This window comes from Crotalus tigris, unplaced genomic scaffold (genome assembly GCF_016545835.1).
Source record: "Crotalus tigris isolate CLP2741 ecotype Arizona unplaced genomic scaffold, ASM1654583v1 scf7180000018371.15429387391:27106975, whole genome shotgun sequence".
In the NCBI taxonomy this organism is placed as follows: Eukaryota; Metazoa; Chordata; class Lepidosauria; order Squamata; family Viperidae; genus Crotalus; species Crotalus tigris.
The window spans coordinates 19,139,516-19,167,043 of NW_024096970.1; the positions used below are offsets into that span (position 1 = coordinate 19,139,516).

At 36.4% G+C, this 27,528-nt stretch overlaps 1 protein-coding gene across 1 annotated transcript in view; it reads left to right on the forward strand.

The window, feature by feature from the left end:
- Positions 1-27,528, forward strand: part of SPTLC2 (serine palmitoyltransferase long chain base subunit 2) — a 79,963-nt gene that overhangs the window by 28,225 nt on the left and 24,210 nt on the right. Inside the window, exons 5-9 of the mRNA XM_039351607.1 lie at positions 60-184; positions 2,374-2,467; positions 7,198-7,303; positions 8,030-8,249; positions 15,749-15,875. Coding sequence (XP_039207541.1) covers positions 60-184; positions 2,374-2,467; positions 7,198-7,303; positions 8,030-8,249; positions 15,749-15,875 — 672 coding nt within the window. The remainder of the gene's footprint in view (positions 1-59; positions 185-2,373; positions 2,468-7,197; positions 7,304-8,029; positions 8,250-15,748; positions 15,876-27,528) is intronic.

Here is a 27,528-nt window from a genome sequence, read left to right on the forward strand (position 1 = left end):
CCCTTTGGGTATACAATAGTATTTTACCTAATGTGAGCTTACTTTTTTCATATTTACAGGAAACCTGGACAAACATGAGGAACTAGAAAGTTTAATAGCCAGATTTCTTGGTGTGGAATCAGTTTTGGCATATGGGATGGGATTTGCTACAAACTCGATGAATATTCCTGCTTTGGTTGGCAAGGTATGATTTCAGGCGAAGGGACTGACCTGATCCTGTTTTTGCAAGTCCCTGGTAAACATCTCATTGTAAAATTGTTTAGAGTCATATAGATCACAGTAACATAGATCGCAATATATAGATATAGATCACAATAACTGAATAAATATTTAAACTTGTGTTTGATAAAAGAGAAGAATGAAAATTCCAATATTTAATACAATTGTATTTAACAAATACAATTTGTTAACAAATACTTAGAAGAAAAAACAAATTACTATAGGACAGTGGTTCTCAACCTTTTTAATGCCGCGACCCCAACCGGTCATAAGTCGAGGACTGCTCAACCGGTTGTAAGTTGAGGACTACTCAACTGGTGCAGCACCGTTTGCAGAATGGGACTTTTGGCGGGCTCAGCAGGGCAGAGACAGCCTGGACAATTCCTATGGGCTTTTGAAAGCCAATAGAATTAGACTCTATTCAAGAGAGTCTATTCTATTGGCTTTCAAAAGCCAATAGAATAAAAGGGAGTAGCACAGCTAAGGAAAAGGGGGAAAAAATGGCGGACTGCGTTGTTTGGCGACCCCTGTGAAATGGTCGTTCGACCCCAAATGGGGTCCTGACCCACAGGTTGAGAACCACTGCTATAGGAGAACTTAACATGACTATGATTTTAAAGAAGCAGCTTTTCGATATTTAAGGCTGCAATAAGTCAGGAAGATATCAGTGAGTCTTCATTGAGTTATCAATAAATAATTAAAGATATTATTCATCTTAATTTAAAAAAAATATTGTTACCTAGTATCTGCTGATAATCACATAAATATTTTGTCATAGTAAATAACTGAAGAAAATTTTACAGTCCAGAATATGGTCAATTCTTTTAGTTTTGTGGCTCTTCCATTATATCTTTCAAATATAACCAATATTATTTAATACCCCAAGTTGGTGAGAAGTGATGATAGCAGGAAAGACAACAGATAATTCATATAAATAATTCATTAGCAATATATAGACACTATGCCAGTATTTACATTCCAAAACCATTACCTCAATGTTAGTTTTTAACTTTAAATACATCAAAGCTGCTTCTTAACTTGGTATATTCTTATTTGTCTTTCAAGTAACATTAAATAAATTGAGAAATTTATAAAAGATGGAATATTCATTAATTTTGAAAAGTTTCCTTTCATGAAAACATTCTATCAGCAAAACTATAAATTTACATGATCTAATCACTGCACTATTTTTGCCTTCTTATTATCATAAACTATAAATCAAGACAGACAACCTTTTTCCTTTTGTTTTGTAATGCTGCTTACCTACCTTTGCATTAATATATTCCGTTCTATGAAAATGAACTGAATTAAAAAACAACCAGAGAATAATATCTGCAATTATATTGTCCACAATTTTGAGTATCTATGGTTAGTATGTACAGATCTGGTCTTGTTATCTCTGCAAAGATTTTCATGTATTTGCAGTTTGGGGCATATGGTTCTTTTTTGGAGAAGGGTTTTTAAAGTATTGAGGGGGTTGTAAATGTGTGTGTTTTATGCATGCTTGAAAGAGTAGTTGTCTGTTGTGCAGGCATAAAATATTTTTTCCAAGGTATCCACAATTTCATGTGTGTGGTGGTTAAGCTAGAAAGAAATCCTGTGAAGAGCCATTTATATTTTCTTGGTTGGAATATGTGGATTTAATTACATTATAGAAGAAGCTTTGCTGTTGCTTCTAAAGCAGTGGTTCTCAACCTTTTTAATGCCGTGACCCCCCCCCCAACCGGTCGTAAGTTGAGGACTACTCAACCGGTCGTAAGTTGAGGACTACTCAACTGGTGCAGCACCGTTTGCAGAATGGGACTTTTGGCGGGCTCAGCAGGGCAGAGACAGCCTGGACAATTCCTATTGGCTTTTGAAAGCCAATAGAATTAGACTGTATTCAAGAAAGTCTATTCTATTGGCTTTCAAAAGCCAATAGAATAAAAGGGAGTAGCACAGCTAAGGAAAGGGGGGAAAAAATGGCGGACTGCGTTGTTTGGCGACCCCCGTGAAATGGTCGTTCGACCCCAAATGGGGACCCGACCCACAGGTTGAGAACCACTGTTCTAAAGCTTTATGCTTCAAATTAGATGGAAAAAGATTCTGAAGGACCACCAAACTTTATCTGTATCTTTCTGAACTATTTCTTTTGCATTGTCTCCTTATATTCAGGGTTGTCTAATATTGAGTGATGAGTTGAATCATGCATCACTGGTCCTAGGAGCAAGACTCTCAGGAGCAACAATTAGGATCTTTAAACACAATAGTGAGTATTTGGGAGCAGATTGGGTTATTATTCAAATGTATTTTCTGCCAATATACCTGGTCACTCTTAAAGAATTGGAAGGATTATTTTTATTTATTTTACAGTATTTATAACTTGTCCAATCCTAATAGAATTTGAACTGTATAATGCAAAGTGAAAACAGCAACTAAAACAATCAGTAAATAATTAAAATAAGAATATCAAAAACCTATACATTATAATTATCCATAAAATGAAAATAATTTAATTTGATTTCATGTTTAAATTTAAATTTAATTTTGATGGCAGACTGCATACTGAAACAGATCTTCCTTGGCTTTTTTACAAAATGCTAGCAGAGACAGGACAATTCTAGTTTTTTTGGGGGGGGGAGGATACACTATAAAATGTTACTGAGAAAGCTTATCACCTGCTGTCTGTATCATGTAACTTACAAAGAGTGGAGGCCTGCAGCAAGCTTCTCTTGATGTCTAGCCCAGACACCAGGCATCAATTCTGGCAGGGCATTATTTGATATATTGCAACACTATATCATAATAGTTTTTACGGAAATGACTAGCACCATAACTATTAGGCCTGATGCAATAATTTCAAAATAGGGATTTACCCTATGAGGATTGATCTATCAATAATTGCTATTACACTAACAGGGTTGATATATCAATAACTACTGGGTGTGTTCCAAAGGTAGTATGTTTACATCCACAGTCAATAGTTCTTTAATGTTTCCACAAGCATTCTTCAAAGATTATAAATACATTACAAACTAATAAGACATTGTACATCCTTGTCTTATTCCCTGTTTACTGTTAAGCATCTTACAAAATATTTAACCCAGACACTGTCTGTCGGGTGTAAAGCTATGCTAGGAAAAAGGAAAGAATCAGGCTTGGCTCTTTCCAGTTTTGTTTCTTCTTTATTATGTCTCTCCCAACTCAGTTTTGATAAATAAAAAGTAAGTTTATGACCAGAATTGCCATTTATTACATAGAAAACTTAGATTGTAATTTATTAAATTGCACCATTATGAATAGAATACTGATAAAAGAAAATTCAATAATAATGAAATATCATAGCATATAAGTGTCCAAATAATGCATTGTGAAACAAAAAAAGAAAGCCCATGAGCAATTAAATTATAAAAACAAATATTTTAAATAATCTTCACACTAGAAATGTAGGCATTTGAACCATTCTCAAGCTGCAGTAAGTCAAATTTTGACGTTATATGTCATCTTTTTACTTCCCATTTGGCAATCCATCCATGTTGTCTAAAACATACATTCAACCTCTATTAATTGCCCTTGAATTTTATCTAACTTGTTTTCTTCCATGACTTTCTACTTTACAATTCTAAAGTCATATCTGATTGCTGTTCAGTAGCTTGCCTGGTCTCTTTCCTTTGTTAAACAGCTTATGCATTTTGGGTTCTCTCCGTACATTATGGTGTACACGTGCATACTATTGACTTTTAGCTTGACTTCACTCTGAATATGGTATCTTATGCCTTTTTTTTATAGAGCTGCGGCTCTTCTTTTCTGAACTTACAATATCAGTTTTTCAAAGCATTAACGAGTAATAATATTGTTCAGAGGATTTTTCATCTTTAATTTCTGGAATTTTAATCAGTTTGTTCCAAGGTTTTTGTTGTTCCAACAGTAGAATTCCAAAGTGGAGGTCACTTCAGCACACTTCTGTTGGCAGAAAATAGAAAACAATCTTTGCCAATTTCCCCCTCCCTGTATTCCCTGCCAGAGGATCCTTTAACCTCCTAGAGCCAATGTACAGATCTTCAGAACAGATGCTTTTTCTAAAATCTTTATCTCTAACTCTAAGTTGCTATGAGTCGGGTGGGCTCAAAACTGAAATAATGCATACATATCTTTCACACTCTGATATTCTCTTCACTTTATTAAGAACAACAAAAGTCTATGTCTCTATTCATTTTTCTCCCTATTTAAAAGTCAAAAATAACAAAAAAAGCTTCTTTCAACATGTAAAAAACAAGAAAAAAGTTAAGGAAATAATTGGTCCATTAGTGGGGGAAAGTGGCAAGAAGGTGACAAGCAACAGGGAGAAAGCAGAACTATTTAACTCGTGTTTTGTATCTGTCTTTACACAAAGGGAAGAAACAGTCCAATCTATCAAAAACAGTACCATTAAAAAACAGATTAGAAACTCAAGTTAAGATAGGCAAGAAAATGGTAAGTGAGCACCTGTCCAGCCTAGACGAGTTCAAATCACCAGGACCAGATGGATTACATCCCAAAGTTCTCAAGGAACTGGCAGATGTGATCTCAGAACCACTGAACTATATTTTTCAAAGATCCTGGAGCACTGGGGAACTACCAGAGGACTGGAAAAGAGCTGATATAGTTCCCATCTTCAAAAAAGGAAAAAAAAATGAATGCAAGAAACTACAGACCTATCAGGCTGACCTCAATACCTGAGAAGATCTTGGAAAAGATAAGCAACGAATCAGCGAACACTTAGAGGCAAATAAAGTCATTACCAAAAGCCAACATGGGTTTGTCAAAAATAGATCATGCCAGACAAATCTTATTACATTCTTTGACCAGGTGACAAAATTAGTGGACCAGAGGAATGCTGTGGATATAATTTACTTGGACTTCAGTATGGCATTTAATTAAGTAGACCACAACCTACTACTTGATAAGATAGAAAAATGTGGGTTGGACAGCATCACCACTAGATGGATTTGTAGCTGGCTAACCGGCTGTATTCAGCATGTGGTCCTCAGTGGAACTGCATCTACATGGAGGGAAGTGTGTAGTGGGGTGCCCCAGGGGTCTGTTCTGGGCCCAGTGCTCTTCAACATCTTCATCAACAATTTGGATGAGGGGATAGATAGGGAACTCATCAAATTTACAGATGACACCAAGCTGGCAGGAATAGCCAACATTTCCAGAAGATAGGCTTAAAATACAGAAAGATCTTGATAGACTTAAACATTGGGCGCTATCTAACAAAATGAAATTCAATGGTGAAAAAAGTAAGGTTCTACATTTAGGCAAGAAAAACCAAATGCACAGGTATAGATGGTACCTTGCTGAATAGTAGCAACTGTCAGAGGGATCTTTCAGTCTTAGTGGGCAGTCACTTAAATATGAGCCGGTAGTGTGCTGCAGCTGCCAAAAAAGCCAACACAGTGCTAGGCTGCATTAACAGATGGATAGAATCAAGATCACATGAAGTGTTAATACCGTTTTATAATGCCTTGGTAAGGCCACACTTGGAATACTGTATCTAGTTTTGGTCACTAAAATGTAAAAAAGATGTTGAGACTCTAAAAAGAGTATTAGAGAAGAGCAACAAAGATGATCAGAGGACTGGAGGCTAAAACATATAAGGAATGGTTGCTAGAATTAGGTATGTCTAGTTTAATGAAGAGAAGGACGAGGGGGAACATGATAGCAGTGTTCCAATATCTCGGGCTGCTACAAAAAAGAGGGAGTCAAGCTATTCTCCAAAGCACCTGAAGGCAGGACAAGAAGTAACAGATGGAAACTAACCAAAGAGAGAAGCAAACTAGAACTAAGGAGAAATTTCCTGACAGTTAGAACAATTAATCAGTGGAACAACCTGCTTCCAGAAGCTGTGAATGCTCCAACGCTGGAAGTTTTTAAGAAGAGACTGGACAGCCATTTGTCTGAAATGGTATAGGGTTTCCTGCCTGAGCAGGGGGTTGGACTAGATGACCTCCAAGATCCCTTCCAACTACTATTACTACTACTACTACTACTACTATTATTGTTATTATATATTTTCTAAAATAAGGATATTTTAATTTTTTTTCATAGAGGAAATTTTCTAGCTATCAGATGACTGACTTTACTAGGTTGATAATAGCTCTTTTTAATGAACAATCAGTATTGCTGTGCACAGTAAATCAGTACTAAGACTTGATCCTATCTGTATCATCTCTATGTTTATGTTGTTTCATTTCCCATGTTGCTATGACTGATTCATCTTGTACATATCCTTTTTGAACTTTTCACAGTACCTTTCATTTTACCATCTGAATACTTATGTTGACATAGTGACCTCATTGTTTACTTTTAATTCTAGTTAATTTATAAAGTGATTTAAGAAGTCATGGTATTATTAGATAATTCTTCTGCCTAATCACATTTTGGCTAATCAGAAATGTGTTTAGAATTCATGAATTCATCTCACATTAGTTGCTTCTAATGTTTTTCTCTCTTGGATCAGGTTAGATAGACATTGCTCTACTGTACGCATATTTGATTCAGTTTCCTCTATGAAATGGTAAAATTTTTAATTTCATTTGGACTTATATAAACATCATAAACATAGATACTTTATTTTCACATGTCATTGTTCCTTTAATCCATATAAGAATATGGCTTTCTGAGTTACCAGTTGATCTAAATCAGCAGTCTCCAATCTTTAGGGCTTGGCGGCCTGGCGTGGGGAGAGAGGGGAACCGGCTTATGCAAATAGCGGGCCACCACACATGCACATGCATTCTGGCCCACTGCTCGCACAAGTCAAGCTGTGTGTGCGTGTGCCAGCCAGCCTCTTGAGCAGCCCATTTCCAAATAGGCCGGGGCCCGGTAATGGGCCATAGCCCAGGTGTTGGTGACCTGTGATCTAAATACTTATTGCAATTGTGCTTTTTTATTTGTTTCTGCTTTTAGTCCCTTTCTGAAGTAACAAAGGTGTGTAACTGTGCTCTTTGTGTATAGACATGCAAAGCTTGGAGAAGCTACTGAAAGATGCCATTGCATATGGGCAGCCTCGCACTCACAGGCCATGGAAAAAAATTCTCATCATTGTTGAAGGCATATACAGGTACCCTACAACACCATTCCATTGATGTTCACCATATTCACTTGTTCATTTCTGTTTTAAGGCAAAATGTAACCAAAGACAAAATATAGGATTTTCACTACTTGATGTTGGCAGTTCTCTTTAATGTAGCTGTAATAAGCATGCATGCCCCAGGTAGTGCTAATATCAGTAAATCTACTTTTACTTTTCAAGGCTCTGCAGCAATGGAGTCTGTTTTTTGTACACATGGATATTTTGGGGAGTCCTGGTGAAATGAATGAGTGCTTCAGTATTTTGAACAGAAGGTTGTTTCTAGATTTACTACAAATCTAATCATATTTTTCCACAAACCAGAGAATGAATTGGTTTTGTTGGATTTAAAATGTTAAGTAATAGTTTTTAAAATGGCAGTATTAAAAGTCCTTGCCATGATTTGTAAAGCAACTGACATTCTGATTTTTAAAGATGTGTTATTCTAAAAGGTTTGCTAAGTTCCCTGTTCACCTATAAATGTATATGGTTGCAAAATAGCCTCCCAACTTTTGGAAATAGTTAATTGTACTCAAAATTTGATCCCTGGATTTTAGTCACTTCCATTTCCTTTCCGGTTGAGACTTATGACTCTGTGCCCGATTGCTGTGCATAAGACCTCCTGCCAATTTTAGAAAATATTAGGCAAACCATTTTTAAAGATGATTTTGGCATTATTAGGAGATTCTCAATTTGATTTGTGCTTTTCTGTGACAGCATGGAGGGGTCCATAGTCCGACTGCCTGAAGTAATTGCTCTTAAGAAAAAATACAAATCTTACCTGTACGTGGATGAAGCTCACAGTATAGGAGCGCTGGGTCCCAATGGCCGGGGTGTAGTTGAGTATTTTGGACTTAACCCTGAGGATGTTGATATTATGATGGGGACATTCTCCAAGAGCTTTGGAGCTGCTGGAGGATACGTTGGAGGCAAGAAGGTAAAAAATAATTATTGAGAATTTGATTAATTGTAAAAAGAGACAGTTCTAACAGTAATATTAGCAATTTACTAATTTCAGAATGCTGAAGCTGGCCATTAGAATCTCAGGTAAAAAGACTTGTTTTTAAAAAGCTGTGCACAAGTTTATTGAAAGTCACAAGAAAGAACCAGATAAGTGGTTTTGTACTGTGCTGTTTTTCTTTGTATTCTTTTCACAGAGTGTTTCTATTAAAAAATACATAGCCCAGCAAGTATTTATTTACTACCAGCATTTAAAAATTTTAAAGCCAGAAGATTAGTGGCAGTAGTCTGTTCTAGGTGCTAGAGGTATCTTGCTCAGAGAATGAAATATAAATATAGTAAAATATTGCTGTTCAAGGTTATTTTATTTTTTTATTTTAATAAAAGTGTCTCCTCTTATGATAGTAGTCTTACCTACTGTATTTTCCGGCATATAAGACGACTTTCTAAACCATGAAAATCTTCTCAAAAGTCGGGTGTCATCTTATACACCAGGTGTCATCTTATAGGGCGGGTGCTGAAACTTACCGAGCTGGACTGGAGAATCTGCGGCGTGTTAATGCTGCAAGAGCGGGCCAGATGGGTGAAAGAGGCGTGTGTCAAGCCCTCCCGGGCTCGACACACAAAAAAGGGGGGATAGCCTGGTGACGGAGGAGGAGAACCAGCACAGGATCTAAGCAGCTCACCGTTTTGGAAGGAAGAGTGAGCCGCGGATCCTCCGGCGACTGTTCTGGGCGCTGGAGCAGCAAAAGGACAATTTCGGACGCCATTAGATGCTGCGCATGCGCAGATATGCTGCCGCACCTGCGCAGAAGGGCGAGCCGCAGAACAGCTGACGAGCGGCAAGCCGGTGAACAGCTGATGGACGGTAGCCGACAATTATGATTAACAGTCAAGGGCGTCCCAGAGAAGCCTCAGGAGTGGTTGAGGTTTCTCTGATTACTGCCGGGTGTTGGTTGGGAGACAAGAGGGCGGGGTTATAGTTTGTTAGGCAGGGGTGTGGCGGGTTTGTGGCTGAAGATTAATTGATGAAGGGTGGGGTAGTAATTGGTGAAGGGTGGGGTAGTAATTACAAGAGTGTATTTAAACAGAGCTGGGAGGCAGTTGCTCCCATCGCAAACTTTGTAAAGCATAGAACCTGATTGCTAAGGTCTGTGTGAACGTCATTGCTTCACCTCAAGTAAACTGGAATTTGTTGGACAAAGGTGTTCCTGTGTTTTCCTTTTCCTGCAAGTGACCGGTAGGAAAGCTGACAGCATGTTTTTCTGGGCACAGCGCTGCTCTTGCTGCACTAACGCTGCCCCTGGGCACTTGCCAGACCTCATCATAAGGTTTTTTTGGAAGATCTCGGCGAGGGACAGCACTAATAAAGGTACGCTACTTTTGGAATGTGGCCAAAGCAGTCTATAACCTGATCTGAGTGGTCTAATTAAAATGCTCAGATCAGGTGACAGACTCCCTTGAAGCAGGCCCCTCTCCCTGCTGTCTATCACATTGTGCTACCGCTCAGATCGTCTTGGAGACAGGGAGGGCTGGGCAGGCAGGGAGAGCTGACCCACCCAATCCAAGCAGGCTTTGTATACACAACCAGCCAATCACCGGTAAGGTACATCACTTGCCGTGATTGGCTGGTTGTTGTATACTGGGTACATAAAGTACAGAACCAGTATCTATACCAGTTCATATAGTATAGCACCAGTACATACAGTACAGTATACAAATGTCCAACAGTCAAGACCCCATCATGGTTCCAAGAAGAAAGAAATATGAAGCCAGTTTCAAACTTGAAGTTGTAAACTTTGCCATGGAACATAATAACTGCGCTGCTGCAATACAATATGGAGTAACAGAAAAGATGGTTCGGGACTGGAAAGCAAATGAAAAAGCATTAAAGAGTATGCCAAGGGGTAAGTGTGCATTAAGAAGAGGCACCTCACATTGGCCAGAACTCAAAAAACATGTAGCAGACATGGTGAGTGAGCATCGCTAAAACGGTTATGTAGTGACACGAAATAAAATACATTTGTTTGCACTTCAGTGGGCCAAATCTAACCCAGATCACAGCAACAGATTTAAGGCCACTGTATCCTGGTGTACTAGATTCTTGGGAAGGCATAATATGGTACTGAGGCAAAAGATGAAAATTGCACAAAAATTACCTGCAGATCTTGATAGCAAAATAAATAGTTTCCATCGATACGTAATACAACAGCGCACTAAACATGGCTATGTGTTAAGTAGTATTGGAAATATGGATGAAATTCCAATGAATTTTGATATGGTTGGAAATAAAACTGTCCATCAAAAAGGTGAAAAAACAATTTTAATTAAAACAACAGGACATGAGAAGTCCAGTTTTACAGTGGTACTAGTATGCACAGCTGATGGTGCCAAACTGAGACAAATGATTATTTTTAAAAGAAAAACAATGCCGAAGCTCAAGTTCCCTGTTGGTTGTTTTGTACATGTGAATGAAAAAGGATGGATGGGTGAAGAAGGGTGAAAACTATGGCTTGATAATGTATGGAGCAGGCGACCAGGTGGACTTATTCAAAAACGTAGTCTACTGGTGTGGGATATGTTCAGGGCTCATTTAACTCCCAGCACCAAGCAAAGACTTGCAAGAATAAACACAGATGCGGCAGTTATTCCTGCAGGATTGACATCGTTGGTACAGCCACTGGATGTGTGCCTAAACAAACCACTTAAAGATCGTATTCAAGGACAGTGGAATGAATGGATGGTTAGCGGCAAAAAGTCATTCACAAAAGGAAGAAACATGCGTGCTCCACAGTTGGATGTTTTGTGCAAGTTTGTCATAAAAGCCTGGAATGATATTGATGCAGAAACAGTAATCAAGTCTTTCAAGAAGTGTGGCACATCAAATTCATTAGATGGTATGGAGGACGACTACTTGTGGCAAGATGAAGAGGAAGCCGAAGCTAAGACCACACCATCTGATACGGAATTTGATCCATACGATGACTGCCTTACAAATGTATCACAAAATGTCATTGATGTTTTTATGATATCGGATGATGAACAGGATGATTTTGAAGGCTTTTAAAGGGAAACTGTCACACCAGCAAAATCTGTAAAAATAGCTTGCAGTTATGATGGGCATTGCTGACTCGCCAGGGACTTGCCCGGCACTTGCTCTCTCTATTGTTTGTTATCTTCCTCCTATCATCATCAGTTCCAGTTTGGTTGACAGCTTAGAAAACAAACAGTTACTTAAATGGGATGGACAAAACTGGCAATTAAAATCACGGGAAGAGTTAGCACAAGAAAATTTTACTTATTCTTGGTTCCAATATAGGCAATTATTAGATAGATGGAAGATGGATTGTAAGGTGGGTTTTCTTAGAGAAGATGAAAACCTTATTAAGCAACTGAAGGATCAAAGACAAACCCACATTAAGAGAATTTATGGGGTTTTAGTTGAATTGGACTCAGAAACGGAACTAATTAAAGATTGTATGATTAGATGGGCGCAGAATTTTGGTGAGCCAGTTTCATTGGACACCTGGGAAACTATTTGGGTGAGAAATGTCAAATTTACTCAAGCACAGAACTTAAGGGAGAATTTTTATAAAATGTTTTATAGATGGCACCTTGATCCACAAAAAATGTCTTATATGTATCCTGACGTGCAACCCAAATGTTGGAGATGTGGTTATAAGGAGGCTTCTTATTATCATATTTGGTGGTCATGCAGAGAGATAAAAGCATTTTGGATTAAAATATGGTGGAATATCCAGAGAATTTTTAGAAGGAGGGTAAAATTTACTCCGCAATTATTTTTGTTAGGTATTGTTACAGATTGTGATACAAAGGAGGTTGTATTGATGTTAAACTTGATCACAGCCGCTAGGCTGTTAGTAGGACAATACTGGAAGAAGGAATCTTTGCCTACATTGCAGGAATGGTTTCTTAAAGTAGCTTATCTGGCAGAAATGGCAAAGATTTCGGCTTTCTTAAAGCAACAAACGCAAGAGAAGTTTTTTGCTGTTTGGGATAAATGGATAAAATTTATACAATTTAGATTGGGTATACAAAAATATTATATAGTTTTTTCATAAGTTTTATTTTCATATATATTATAGATAATTTTTTTATATATATAAATATAAAGTTTTTAATTTAATTTTTATTTTTATTTTTTAAGCCTATATTCTGCTCTGGGAAGCTCAGGGGGGGGGGAAGGGAGGGTTTTTTTTTTTTTTTTTTTTTGGGAGGGCTGGGGGATGGGTTTTTTTTTTATTTATTTAATATATGTATTGTTTAGTTTTATTTTTCTGTATATGCTGCCTCTTGTTTTGTATTATTTTTCCTTTTTTGTAAAATTTATAAAACTTTCAATAAAAAAAAAAAAAAGAAAGAAAACAAACAGCATGGCAGCTCCCATGGGTTTATTGTCTTATCCTTCCTTTCAGCTTTATAGTGAATTAGGAAAAGTTTAACCCACTTGCACTGTTTTATGTTTACATGTTTGATGACAAATAGCCTTATGTTTATAAGTGACAGTTTTCCTGCTAAGTACCTGCATGTCATAAGCATTTGAATTAAAATTACCATATTGAAATCAAATCTGATGTTTTTTAATTTTTATTTGGTGTGCGTTGGAAGAGGGGTAGTCTTATATGGCGAGTATAGCCCAAACTCTATATTTTAACTAGAAAAGTTGGGGGTTGTCTTATACGCCGTAAAATACGGTACTCACTTTTAATACTGTATAATACAGTAAAATGAAATACAAATTTCAAATTTCAGTGAAAACAAGTCTTTATACTTAAATACTTAAACTATTCCTGTACACTCTGCTTTTCTCCCATCCTCATTTCACGATTGGCTTGTCATATTTTCAATTTTATGTGCTTTGGTTTAACCTCTTGCACAATCTCAAAAGATGCATTCCATGAGGCTGCAGCCATCTAAAAGTTTGAACACTTTGGTGTTATCTGGAAAATTGATGTACAGTACATCAGTTACTTCAAACTCATAACTACATTGAAAAAAATGGGAAATTTCTTGTTGTCCATGTTGACAGCAGTAAGAGTGCTTTATCCACAAAAAAGGAAAGTTATATTAATTCCCACAATGGAAGAATGGTTGCAGAAATTGACATAACTAGTGAAGATGGCCAAATTAACTGTTTTAATCAAAGAAAAGAATACATCTAACTTTTTCCTATTTGGAAACCACTTCTGGATTTTGTACTTAAGTTAGAAAAAAATGAAACCTTGACTTTGGGATTTACTGGTACACACACTCACACACACACACACACACACACACATATATATATATATATGTCTTTGGTTATTCGGGTTTTCTCACGTAAAATTGGAAGTGTCTTGGCGACGTTTCGATGAAGTCTCATTCGTCATCTTCAGGCTGGTGCTTTCGGCTTTGTGCTTCTAGGAGCAATGTGTGATTGTAGCTGTTTCCTCCTTTTAACTGCCAGTGGGGGTATGAAGTGATTGGATAAGAGCTTGGCTGTGTTCTGATTGGATGCAGGTGTGTTCTGATTGGTTAGGAGCTTGGCTGTGCTCTGATTGGCTGGGGGGTTGGCTGTGCTCTGATTGGCTAGGGGGTTGGCTGTGCTCTGATTGGCTGGGGGAGTGTTTTGTTTGGGTGGGGGCTTTGTTGTTCTCAGGTTAGTCTGAGTTGCAGGGGGGTTTAAAATGGTGAACTACATTGCTATTTTTTGGCTTCGCGTTCATGATCGTGCCTCCAATCCATACATGAAGCAAACTGACACCCACCATGAAGATGAGGCACGACCACGAACGCGAAGCCAAAAAATAACAATGCAGTTCACCATTTTAAATGCCCCTGCAACTCAGACTAACCTGAGAACAACAAAGCCCCCACCCAAACAGAACACTCCCCCAGCCAATCAGAGCACAGCCAACCCCCCCAGCCAATCAGAGCACAGCCAACACCCCAGCCAATCAGAGCACAGCCAAGCTCCTAACCAATCAGAACACACCTGCATCCAATCAGAACACAGCCAAGCTCTCATCCAATCAGTTCATACCCCCACTGGCAGTTAAAAGGAGGAAACAGCTACAATCACACATTGCTCCTAGAAGCACGAAGCCGAAAGCATCAGCCTGAAGATGACGAATGAGACTTCGTCGAAACGTCGCCAAGACACTTCCAATTTTACGTGGGAGAAAACCCGAATAATCAAAGACCTACATACAAACACCCACGAAAACCTCAGAAAACATATATGTGTGTGTGTGTTTGTGTGTGTGTGTGTAGGTCTTTGGTTATTCGGGTTTTCTCCCGCGGAAAATTGGAAGTGTCTTGGCGACGTTTCGACGAAGTCCCATTCGTCATCTTCAGGCTGGTGTTTTCAGCTTCGTGCTTTGAGGAGCAAGTGTGTGTGTGTGTATGTATGTATGTACGTGTATATATATACACGTATACACATATACATACATACACACACACACACACACATATACTTTACACACACACACTTTTTACTTTACATATTCAGTATATACTAACCATTTCTGCAGCAAATATATATTTGCTGCAGAAATGGTTAGTATATACTGAATATGTAAAGTAAAAAGTTGAGGTTGTAATGTTATTCTACTGTGCTGAAAAGAGTTGGAAGTTAATACTTTTTCTCCTCCCCCCCCCTTTCATCCTATACTTTTCCCTTTTCCCACTATTTCAGTTTCATTGGTATTTTATACTCTGATAAGTAATAAAATTATATTTTAAAAAATCTTCAATTGTTATAGTATAGTCAGTTTTCAATAAGAGTTGTCTGAAATTTTTAGAGATTATATTCAGCTAAATGTGCTTTGAACAAAATCCTGTTGAAAGCACTATATAACAAATTTAAGATAGCTTCATACTTCAGTACGCTTAATTTAGATTAATGCCAAATAGTAGAATTCAACAAAAGTCTTGGTGATAGCATACTTTGGTGGAAACCTATAATGGTTAATCATGGAAAAATGCAGAAATTGATTTATATACTAAGAACTCAAATTCAAAAATCTTGGAAATATTCCTTGTGTTTTTTTCTTCCCTTTGAATATATCTTGAAAATTGTTGAGATAACTTTGTGTTAGGGTAGTCACCAGGAAGAAATTAATTTTGAATTATCCCTCAACTTCTTTTAGCATAATTTTAAAATAATAAATAATGCATATGCAAAAATGCTATAAATGAAATGCATAATAATGTGTTTTGTTAGAGTTAACAATTGACAGTGTCTTATAATTTTCAATATATTAATCCAGTCCTTACATAGAATTTATTCCTAAAACCATTTGGCTAACTGCAATGATTGGTGTATTTTCATAGAACCTTAGTTAATACCATCAACTAAGTGAATTCTCTTTTCACACCTACTTCTTTTCAGTTCTGTTTCAATAAACCAGTTCTAATTTACTTATTATAAAGAATATATCATCTAATAATTTGCTATATTTGCTTTACCAGGAGCTGATTGATTACCTTCGTGTCTACTCACACAGTACAGTATATGCCACATCATTTTCCCCTCCGGTTCTTCAACAAATCATTGCATCAATGAAATGTATTATGGGTGAAGATGGCACAATACTTGGTGAGAGTCAGTCATTACAGTAGTTTTTTGTTTGTTTTGTTTTTTTGTTTGTTTTTTTGTATCTGTACATAAGGAAACAGGTTTTCTAGCTTTGGTACAAATAAGGAAATAACTTTTTCCAGGAGCATGAAGAAAAGAATAGGTCTGTATAAAGCATTTGAAAGAGGCACTTCATAAAGAATCATAATATAAACTGCTTAGGAGCCTGCTCCCTGTTGCCTTTGCATCTGTGTCTGTGCACAGCAACTTCATTTTCCTGGCTGTTCAGCAGCAATATTGTCTGTGCCATGTACTCCTGTGAGCAACAAAAGGCAGCCTGCAAAGCAATTGTATGAGTCTTGCAAAGGAAGCAGCTACTTTAATGCTTCTAAGAGTGATGCTTCATTTGCACTAGTATGTTTTGCAAAAGCACTTTTCAAATGCTTTGCAAAACCCTAAGAATAATTCATTATACATAACGAATCAATCTTCTAACAGTTGTACTATAGCAGCGGTTCTCAACCTTTGTGTGATGGCGACCCCCGTCACACGGATGCGCCGTGCATCCGCGCTGCGGATTTTTCCTGAGGGGGAAAAATGGCGGATCGCGTTGTTTGGCAACCCCCGTAAAATGGTCGTTCGACCCCAAATGGGGTCGTGACCCATAGGTTGAGAACCGCTGCACTATAGAAATCCATAGACTATGTAGATCTTTCAGAACATATACAAAGTATCTTTTGAAATTTGTAAAACAACCATGTCATTTTTAAGACTTATATAACAGTATCAGAAGCTAATCCCAGTTGTCTTCACATGCTCTGTGAACAGGATGCACATGTGTGCATCCTGTTTCCGAAGACGCCATGAAAAAGACATACCGTAGCTGTTTTAACAATTGAAAAAGAGGCATTTAATATGAATTCCAAAGCTCTGTTTGCAAAAATATTGCATGTGGAATGTAGTACTGAATACTCAAGTCTTTTAGAAATGGAGTCTGTGCTGAGATTAGAGATGGATTTAAGTAAACTAATGCACTTTGTATTGAAAATTTACTAATAGAAACAGATGGACTTAAGTAAACTAATGCACTTTGTATTGAAAATTTACTAATAGAAACTGAAGTATGTTTGCCAGCTTTCACAGGATTTGAGTAGTTCTTCCTACTCAGCTATATTCAGGATATTAAAAATACTTGATTTATATTAATAGGATTATATGGGATGATGTGTAAAGCATTGGGCTTAACACAAGAGGCCTCTAAACTCACAATTTAATTAAAGCTATCGAAATTTTGCTATTGGCTACAAGATGCACTAGTTATGGAACTTGTTAAAACTTTGTTTTAATCTTTTATAGAAGATTGTTTTGGAAAAAGATAATTTTATCCTTTTTATTTCAAATAGATATAACTTGACATCATTGCCAGGTAAAGATAGGATATCTCTTTTTTAATCAGGAGGAAAATTTGATAAAAGATAAACGCCTTAGTTTAAATGGCATATAAGTATCTTCTTAAATATTTCTGTTACTCTGTAAATGTTCATGATTGAATAGCCATGTTCATGTTTACATAAAAAGTATCTTATGGACTATCAGATTTGTCAATAAATTAAATGGAGGGAATAGATTGTCTTCATTAAAACTATAGTGATGTGCTTATATGTTTATAGGTAAAAAAATTCAGTTTGAATCTTTCAGTTGCCTCTAAAATGTATCTGGAAAGTTGCCATTGATATCTTACTAGAACCTTTAGAACTGCAGCCACAAAAATTTGATAAGGTGGTTTGCTTCAGATGGTTTTTAAAATAGCAGTTGTGGCAATTTATCAAATAATAATATGGTGTTCTTAAATTTGGAAAATAAAATTATTTATTTATTTTTGATTTACATAACTGCCCATCACAAGTATATGACTGGATAGCTCATAAAGTTAAAAAAATAAAATATATACAAATATTAAAATAAAGCTTAGCAGCTTATCATAAATAAACCTCCAACGTAACCAAAATGGGCTCTGTCCCAAACCTGGGTCCCTAGTTTTGGACACACAACCAGTTCTTCAAAACATTTTGAAAAGGCCAGCTAGGTGGCTCTGCTCAGAGGCTATAGGTCAGTGGTGGCGAACCTATGGCACGGGTGCCAGAGGCGGCACTTGGAGCCCTCTGTGTGGGCACACGTGCCGTTGACTCAGCCTCACCTCCCCTGACCCCCTCCTCATCAGCAGCACCCCTGGAGGAGAGTTGCCCCCAAGCGTGGCCCACATGGAGCAGCGCAGCCAAGGACATGGCAGCCAGGCAGCGTAGACAAGACTCTGCCCTCATGCCCCATCGTGCACAGTTGATGCTGTGGGGCGCGGGCAGAGGGCATGGCTACCATGGCGCTGCTGGGTGATTGGCGGGCCCTGGAGGCAATGAGTGTCCCTGCGGGCAGGCGGGATGGGGGTGGCGCTGGGCACGGGTAGTTTTTGGGCACTCGGTCTCTAAAAGATTCGCCATCACTGCTATAGGTATTACTGAAAGTAATGGTTGTTAAGTAAATCCATCTTCCTCCATTGACTGATTGTCAGAAATTGGCTGAAAAGTTTGCAAATGGTGATTACACAATCCTGGGATGCTGCATCCATTGTAAATACATGCTGATTGCCAAGCACCAAAATATTGATTACATGATTCTGGAGCTGATGCAACGGTTGTTAAGTATCACTGCAAGGGCCACTTATAAGTCACTTTTTCAGTGCTGTTGTAGCTTTGAATGGATGCTAAATGAATGGTTGTAAGTTGAGGACTACCTGTATGCTAGACAGAGTCATGTCTCTCAGAATAATCAGATTGCTGAGATTTTGGAGCATTTACAGTATGTATGAAGCAGGAAGAGATATGAAATACGTTAGAATGTGAGTATTGAGATGTGTGTATAAAGTTGATTACACTATTTTCAGTACTTAGACTTTCAAATTGCATCTTGTTACATGTTGGTTTTATAACCTTTTTCACACAGACAATGAAGACCCATATATGATTAAGTAGGTTAAGTAGGCTTCCTATTATGGGAATTGATAATTGGTTTGTCTGATCAGAGTTTTGATCAAATCTATCTGACAGAAGTTTTGCATTCTTCATGAGGAGAGGTTGTGGGTAGGCTTCTTGAGCATTTTCTTCATAAGCTATATAATCAGTTGATAGATTTTTAAATTTGAAATTTACTTATTTTCAATGTCTGTAGCATATTGCTAAATATTTGTAATTATTCCAAAAAAGATCCTTGGCCAAACAGGACGGTAATAGAAGACATATGGAGAGAACACACATGCTTCAGAAAATAACATTTCCAGAATGGGACAAGATGCTAATGAAGAGTGAATAGTTGTAATTAGGTGACAGCACATGCAATTTGGAAAGGGGACAGTGGCTTCCTTTCTTTTATTTCTTATTGTTTGTTTCAACAAATCTTTCAATTCCCATTAGTGTTTCTGTCTAGCACTCATAATGATAATCCCCAGGGATTTGTCTCAAATAATTCATGTAATTTAAGAATACAATTTCTGATAGTTTTGTATCTTAATTTTATAACTGAACATGAATTGGTTTATATACAGGTGCTATGTTCTTAAAATCTGTTTCCACATTTTTTATAGTTAGCATATTAGATATTGCTCACCAGTTAACTTGTATGTCCCTATTTTTAGAATTCATAAGTGCCTACAACCCCCACCCAATTTGTGTTTTGTAACATTTAACTTAAAATAAAATACACATGTTTAAACCACCATAATAAAGCTCTTTTAAGACAAATTAACTATTTATATGAATGTTCAACTGAACCAAAAAGAACTGAAATATGGAGAAAATATGGTTTCTTTGGAGAACAGATGTTAATTAAAACCTTGAGTGTTAGAGAAGATTAATCATGTTTATACAGAAGGAAGGGAATTTAAACGAAACTTTGAGACACATTTTGTGCATAATTTCAGATAGGGATCTGAAAAAGAGGAAAATATTGGTCCAAAGGTATTGTGTAATTTTTTTAAAAAATCACTGGATTTATTTTCTTTTACCCAATTCATGAATTGAATAATTACTAATTGAATTCAAATGGCAATGTTTAATATTTGCAAAAAATTAAATAATAGCAAAAAATAGTCCATAGCTCAGCCAAGGTTGCCTATAAAGCTATAATTGATTAAACTATAAGTAATCTGAAAGAATGTAAATATGATGTGCAGTCATTGCTGAACATTAATCTGCTTGAAGGAACTATCTTTCATTATATACATTTATAGACCAGATTCATGGCTATGGCTTGCTTAGCTACAGCTTGCTAACCATAGTTTGTAAAATAAATCTTGATTTGCTAGGTTCATCTATCACCTAAGCTATGAATCACTGTTTATGAACCACAAAGGTTGGATTCCCCCAGTATACTAAATATTTTAGCTTTGCATATTGCATTATCCTAGCCAACATCACTCAAAGAACTTGAAAGTGGGGAAGGAAAAAGTATTCCATTTGGGAATACAAAAGGACAGAGTTAATAGTTCATGGTGTAAGTTCGCATATGTATAGTAGGAATTTGTAAACTACCAAGAGTGATTAGTAGTAAATTTCTTGAGAAGTAAATATGAGTATGAAGCATAAATCTGCCTCATTTTGAGTCAGCCAGTTGATCCATTTAGGTTTCTAGTGTTTTCCATTGACTGGTGACAATCAATAGATAGGTGGCAGTCTTTTTTTTATGAAACTGTGCCCATGATCCAGTTTTAAGTGAGGAACCAGTATAAACATATCACTTGTTCATAAATCATGTTTTCTACTTCTGAATCATAGCCCTCCCTTGTTTCTTTTCCCAATCCAATCCATATTTCATCTTAAGCAAATTCATCTGTTACACCATTTAAATCATGGTGGGTGGCAGGGATTGTTTAGCAGTGGAAGAATCAATGGTTTCTTCTTTGCCTTGCCCTTGAAGTTACTCCAAGTATTTCTATATTATTGATCTAATCTTTCTGCTCTAGTTCACTTTTTTTTAAGATGCGCTTTTAGTTAATGGCCGGAGAACTCTGCAGCAAATTAGATGGACAGTCTTCAACATCAGTTTTATTTGAAAAATGTATATGGGCCTGACATTGGTCCTTCAGTATATGAAAAAAATAAAATTGCTGGAGGTAGGCATTCAGGGTTTTGAATTGTGTCCATTTACTCAGAAAAAGAACAGACAAAAGCTGGAAATAGACAAAAGTATGAGCAATGTTCTCATGTCCAATAAGTGGATGTTTTATGATTTACCATGCCCATTGTAAGAGCAAACTCCCTCATCCCAGACTTTGTAAGGATATCTACAAGGCTATCAAGACTCCAAATTGGTTGAATAATCCTCAAAGTTTGAAGTCTTTTTAATTATTTCATGGTATAGTTTCTCTCTTGAATAGACTGGATCCATAGAAGGACCATGAACTTAGCACTTGTCTCCAACTCTTTGAAGCAGGGACACTTTTCTGAGGATGTGCAGCTCTAACTACATGATTCTGGGAAAAGATATAGATACATTAAAGAGATGTAGACAGGCACTACATCCTTTTTTGAAACTGAATCATGCATCACCTTTCTGAAATTATTCCGGTTCTAATATTTACAGTTGCTTGCTTTAGTTACAGGTTGGTTATTTCAGTGTACATATATATGAACCAGTTCTTCATTGATATTGCTGTGATACATGGTGCAATGTGAGTGCCTTATCTAATTCTATGCATAATACCATTTTAAGTTCATTGGGGCTCAATCTTTATAATTAAGTCTGAATGTTAATTAAATCTGGTATATTCTCCCCATTCTATAAGCCATATTTGAAAAGTAAATGGAAAGCAAATTTGAGAGATACCATAACTGGAAACTCTTGAAGAATTATGTTTATAAATTTATTTTATATTTCAATAATATTTTCTATATAATACTTGCAACAAGTCACTTGCAACGGATTGCATTTCTATCAAACTAGAAAAAAGGTTTCGTTTTGGAAGTAATGACACAAATTTTTATAAAGAATCCAAGAAAGGTTGCCTAAGATTTTAATTGCCCAGTGATTTACATTCTAATTAACTTATAAAATTGGAAAATTGAATTGTAATGTCTAGCAATCTGGTAATAATAGAAAAGATGTAATCATAGGAAACATAGTTTGGAGTTGTGACAATTATTGTAGTTTTCCCCCAAGAGGTATTATTCGAAGAAGGTGAAAAAAATTAAAATGCTACAAAAATGCTAAGGTAACTTTTCAGTAACTTTTCAACCAAGAATTTAGAAACTTGTTAAGTTATAAAATACGTGGATTATTCTGGAATAATAAATCCAAAGGTTGTTTAGTTGACAAAACAAAATTGTGTATACAATTTAATATAATTTTTTTTCTTAATATGAAAATTAGATTATTTTTCTCTTCATTACTTAGAAATTATTTTTTAAAAAACTTAAATCAAAGTTAAGAATGTTTGGTTGTACCATAGCTATTTCTCTTTTGAATTTCCTCCAATAACACAATTGTTAATATAGTGTTGAATTATCACCTTGGGAACTCAGAAACTAGTCAAAACTAATTTGAACAGAGCAAACTTTTGTTGTTGTTGTTGCTGACCTCAAGAATCCCAAGCTGTGCTAAAGAGCTGTTGGGAAAACAAATACTTTGTAGGTCATAAAGAGTTTCCTGCTTCTCCTCAGGGGACTGACAACTTTAAAACATCACTTAGTGGGGATGTGGTTCTGGCAGGGGGTCTTTTAAATCTAACAGACTGCTCCTTCCCTTGCAGTTCTTGGAGGCATAAAAGTGGCTTTTGGAAAGTTCTCTTTGTTTGGTCCAGGTAGAATGTTTTGGTCCTTACAGAGGAATGTTCAGAGATGCTGAGCTCATAGGACTTTTCATTTGGATATTTAGCAGAGTTTCAAATGTATTGATAGTTCTGAAACACTGTCTGAAAATGTTAAAAATATTGAAAAAATTGTCTGTGTGTAAAGGAAGTGGTAGACATCTGTTTTTCTGTAAGAAGGATAGTGTTTGAATTTATGCTAACTGCCAAAGAACAAGTTTGTTTGAACAAATGAACTCAACTCCAGTCAGCATCATCACAGATAAAGTTTCATTCCAAAACATTTGGAGGATCCAAGTTGCTACTTTTTCTGAAAATAAATGAAAAAGTTCTTTGCATTACCAAAACTGTAGACTTGATATTAAATCAATAACTAAACAACTTTCAGTCTTATCAGTGATCAGGCTTTATTTACCCTATATTTTCTTCAAGTTTGTCATATGTCATATTCTTGACTATATGTGAATGCTGTTTTATTTTTTATCCATTTCTTATCTAAAATAGGTTCATGCACTTTCAATCCTAGTTCAAAAAACATTTTAATTAGGATGTTTGGATTTATTGAATTTTGCTTAATATTGAAATTCTTTGCTACGTTAGCAATGGACTTGAAAAAAATGGAAAATAATAAGCACATTTTAAAGCCCTAAATAAAACAGAAAAATCTTCCTCCTCTCTGATAGTTTTGGTAAACAATTACCAAAATCTTTTTGCTAGTAAACCTGGATTCAAGAAAATAATTAACATTATTGATTTCCCTAGAGAAAAAAGTGGCAAATTTGTGGCAAATATGCTCCCCATTGACATGTAAAGCAGCTAAATTGTGTAACCTGGCATTTAAGGTGTTTCATTTCTCTATCGTTGATATAAACATATATGCATGCTGAAAGACATTAATGCCATATTTTATCTATGTACCAATATGAACTGTACATATTACATATTTGAATGATATTCCAATATGAGGGGCTAAAGCTATGTTAATAAAATGCTAGTGTAGGACTGTGTACAAAATCATTGTGCTGAGTAAAGAAAATGACATTGCAGAGAAAGAATTTAATTTTTTAAAGCTTACTGCTTAGTGCAAGAGACCTGAATACAAAATTAAAATATGTCTATCACAACATTATTAACTTGTAAGTTACTAACTATTCCCTTATTTCATTTTGGGAATACATTCCATTATCAAAGAATCCAAATGATTCCCATTGACACCATTTTCCTATCCAGTCTTTCACTTCTTATATTCTTGACTTTTTCCCAAGGCCTCATCATTTTGTAAAAAGAAATGTGAAAAATTATATATATGCCTCCACTTCCTTCACCCTTCTGCCAAGCACTATATAGTTCCTAGGAGTGTCTTCATGGCTGTGTCTGGTTGTATCATTGGTTCCCATGAGGTTTATCACAATTGTTCTTCATCTAGGGATCTGGAAACATTCTTTAGTGAAGAGATTCTGCAATAACTCTTCCAGACAGACTTGGACATATTCCTTCATTTCTCCGTTCTGTCTGGTTTTCATCTAAGAATACAGATGAAGAGAGGCTTGCTGCTGCTGTTATGTTTCCAGAATTCCTGGATTGCAATTCCTAGCTTGAACAATTTTTAAAAAATAAATAATACTGACACTTGAAAAAAAATTGTCAGTAAGAAGCACAAAAATTGTAGCGAGTATAGGGAATGGCCTTGGAGGCAATGGGAAAACCATTACCAAGACTACAATCATACAAATGTGATTTAGAATAATTCCAAGAAACTAATTGATTTCTTGATTATTCTTTTTTACTGATCTATAATATAGAGCTGACACATATATTATACATGTCCATAGAAATGGTTCCTGATAGCTCCTTGGTGCCCTTTCAATCTATGTATGATACAGCCTGGAAACCTTATGTGTAGTATCATAGCACCTTCAAGGGGAGAATGGAGATCATATTATTACCTATTTTGCTTAGTTTTGATTTTGTTCCTTTTAATAAATAAACAGAAAAAATACCTTTGTTTATGGCAGGGATCACAAACTCATGGCTTTCAGGCCACATGTTTGAATCATTTTCTACATCACTGTGAATCACTATATTCCCATAATCATCTAGTTCAGACTTCAGTTACGCTATTGTTTGGTGTTTACATTATATTTTGAAGGTGTTAATCCTGAAAAACAGCTGCACTGTAATCTGGGAGTCTCTAATTGCAATGAATTTAACTATTTTCCCAGTATTTAGGCTAATTGTCAGCTTTAAGCCCATAATAATTTGACTTTTGAATAGAAGCCTGTAATTGAAATCCATTCATAAATGTTCTGCATTCTGCAGTAAAGGAGATCAGGTTTGACCTACATGACATTCCATCAGCTGTTTGTTGTCCTGTCTCCTTTTTTCATTTTTTAAATCAAGGCTGAATATCTTTAGCGCTCCAAATTCTTCTTACAACTTAGCTTCTAGTATTCTGATCATTCTCATTACCTTACACTGAATCTGTTCCAAAGTTTTCTAAACAAATTGGACATACAGATAGTCCTTGGCTTACAATGGCAATTGGGATCAGAATTGCTGTCGCTAAGCGACATGGTCATAAAACAGTGGTGGCTTTCCCACTTACTTTGCTTATGGTAAGCAGACAAGGAATGTCAGAATTCATGATCATTAAAACATTGAAATCATGAGCTGAGTATCTAAATTGTGTCAGGCACAAGCAATCAGAATCACTTGTAGACTGGCCCAAGTAGATATTTTATTGTTAATTACCTATATTACAAGAATCTCCCCAGACTGTCTGCCTGTCCTTGGGAATGACAGATATAACTCCCTGGAAGAAAGTTGGAATGTCTCTTTACTCCCTCTAGAGAGCCCCCCTCCCCTTTTAAGAAATTTGTCATGCCTTAACACTCTTTTATATAAGAGAACAAAGTGGAAATGCTATCAGGTTTTTCAGATTCTGTTATTTTATCCTATATCAATAATATAGTGTTCTAGTACTTCTTATATTTGTTTTCTGACCTGACCTACCGCAAAAACTAACATGCATTGAATGTTGTTATGCTTTCCTTTGAAAGAATTTTAATTGAGCTCCTGTATAATCATCAGGCACCCATGTAGCATTTACACACATGATGAATGTTGCATAGGCACTCCAAAAGCATATTTTAACAATTTACCAGTTACCCCATCTATTCCTACACCTCTTTCTGAGTGAGTAAATATAATGCAGAATCTAAACAGCTGAAAGACCTATTGCAGAAGCATACATTAATTCAGCAAGTTTGAGTGATACTTTCTGCAACCAGTGATTTACGGAGAAACTGATGCAAGGCAAGAAAAATTAAAAATTATTAATCTAAATGGTTGTGGGATGCACATAACAGGATTCTTGGAGACAGTGGGTAAATAGAAGAGCAGGTTTTGGAAAAAGACTGATAAGCTGGTAGACCTACTGGCTCCAGGTTGTAGTTCAGTTAGTCCCAGCTTCTGAAAGCCAGGTAGTGGGAAGCCAAATACAGTGGAAGAAAAAAGGCCATTTGGGAGAGGGAGGGAGAGAGCTAGCTGAGAAACAGGCTCTGGCAAAACAGAGAAAAAAGGAATAAAAGAAATCTTGGAACCTCCCCCCTTATTGGCAGAAGGACTAATTGCAAGCAATAGCTGGAAAAAAGATATGAAGCTTGGCATAAAGAATCTAGGAACATCAGCTGACATTTTTCCCTAACATGGAGCAGAGGAGCCTGAACAGTCCTCTATTCAGAGGATGTTTCAGATAGGAGGTGACTTGTTGGTGGGTGAGCCAAGAGGAGAAACAGACTAGATTCATATGGGCCAGAGAAAAGGAAGAAAGTGATAGCAGAAATATACTCTGCCTTTAAAAAGATTTTTAACATGATATGTTAGTTCCTATTATTCTGTTGTTGTAGCATTCATCTATTTGTGGGCTGTTTAATGACACATGTAAAGGCTATAAACAGTTCACAATTAAAGGCCGGATATTCTTTTTTTCGTTATTGTATACTGGGGAGAGAGAGAAATCTCCCCAGGTCCCATTGGATTGGATTAGTGTTATGTAAGCAGCAGTAAAATAAACTTGCACTTCAGAGTTCTCCCTGTTGATGGAAACTTTGGCAGAAGGGAAAGACCTTCAGCAGGAACTAAAAAGATCTGACTTGCTAAATCTGTTGGGGAATCAGCTCTCAAACTTAGTATTGCTTTCTGTAGCTAGAGTTCAATTACACATCTGAGCAAATGTATCTTTTTTTTAAAAAAATAATAATTTAATTTTATTTTTAACCAACAAAACAAAACACACATATGCACACAGTATATACTCCTCCCCCTTTTTTTAACAGCGATTACATAACGGTAATCTTCTATTATTTACATTTTCCCCGTTATTCTTCTTTAAAATATTTGTCCTTATTGCCCCGTTGTTTCTTATTTACATTTTTCTTCCTTCATATTCTACTTCTTACTAAGAATAATTCATATTATTATTATACATTATTATACACATATTTTTACTTTTGACCTTTCCATATTTATTCTCCTCTATTATTTCTAGTCTCCAACCAGTCATACAACTTGTTCCATGTTATATAGTACTCTGTGTCTTCCTTTTCTTTTATCTCTTTTGTTAATTTGTCCATCTCAGCACAGTCCAGGATTTTTCTTATCACTTCTTCCTCTGATGGTATATTCTCATTTCTCCAGCAGGATGACTGTAGAGTCCAAATGGATGGGTTCTATGACGGCCTTCCTGCCTGGCAGACTGGGTAAAAACTTCGGCCACACCCCTTCCTTTGGGCGTGACCCCAGTTTTGACTCAGTCTCGAA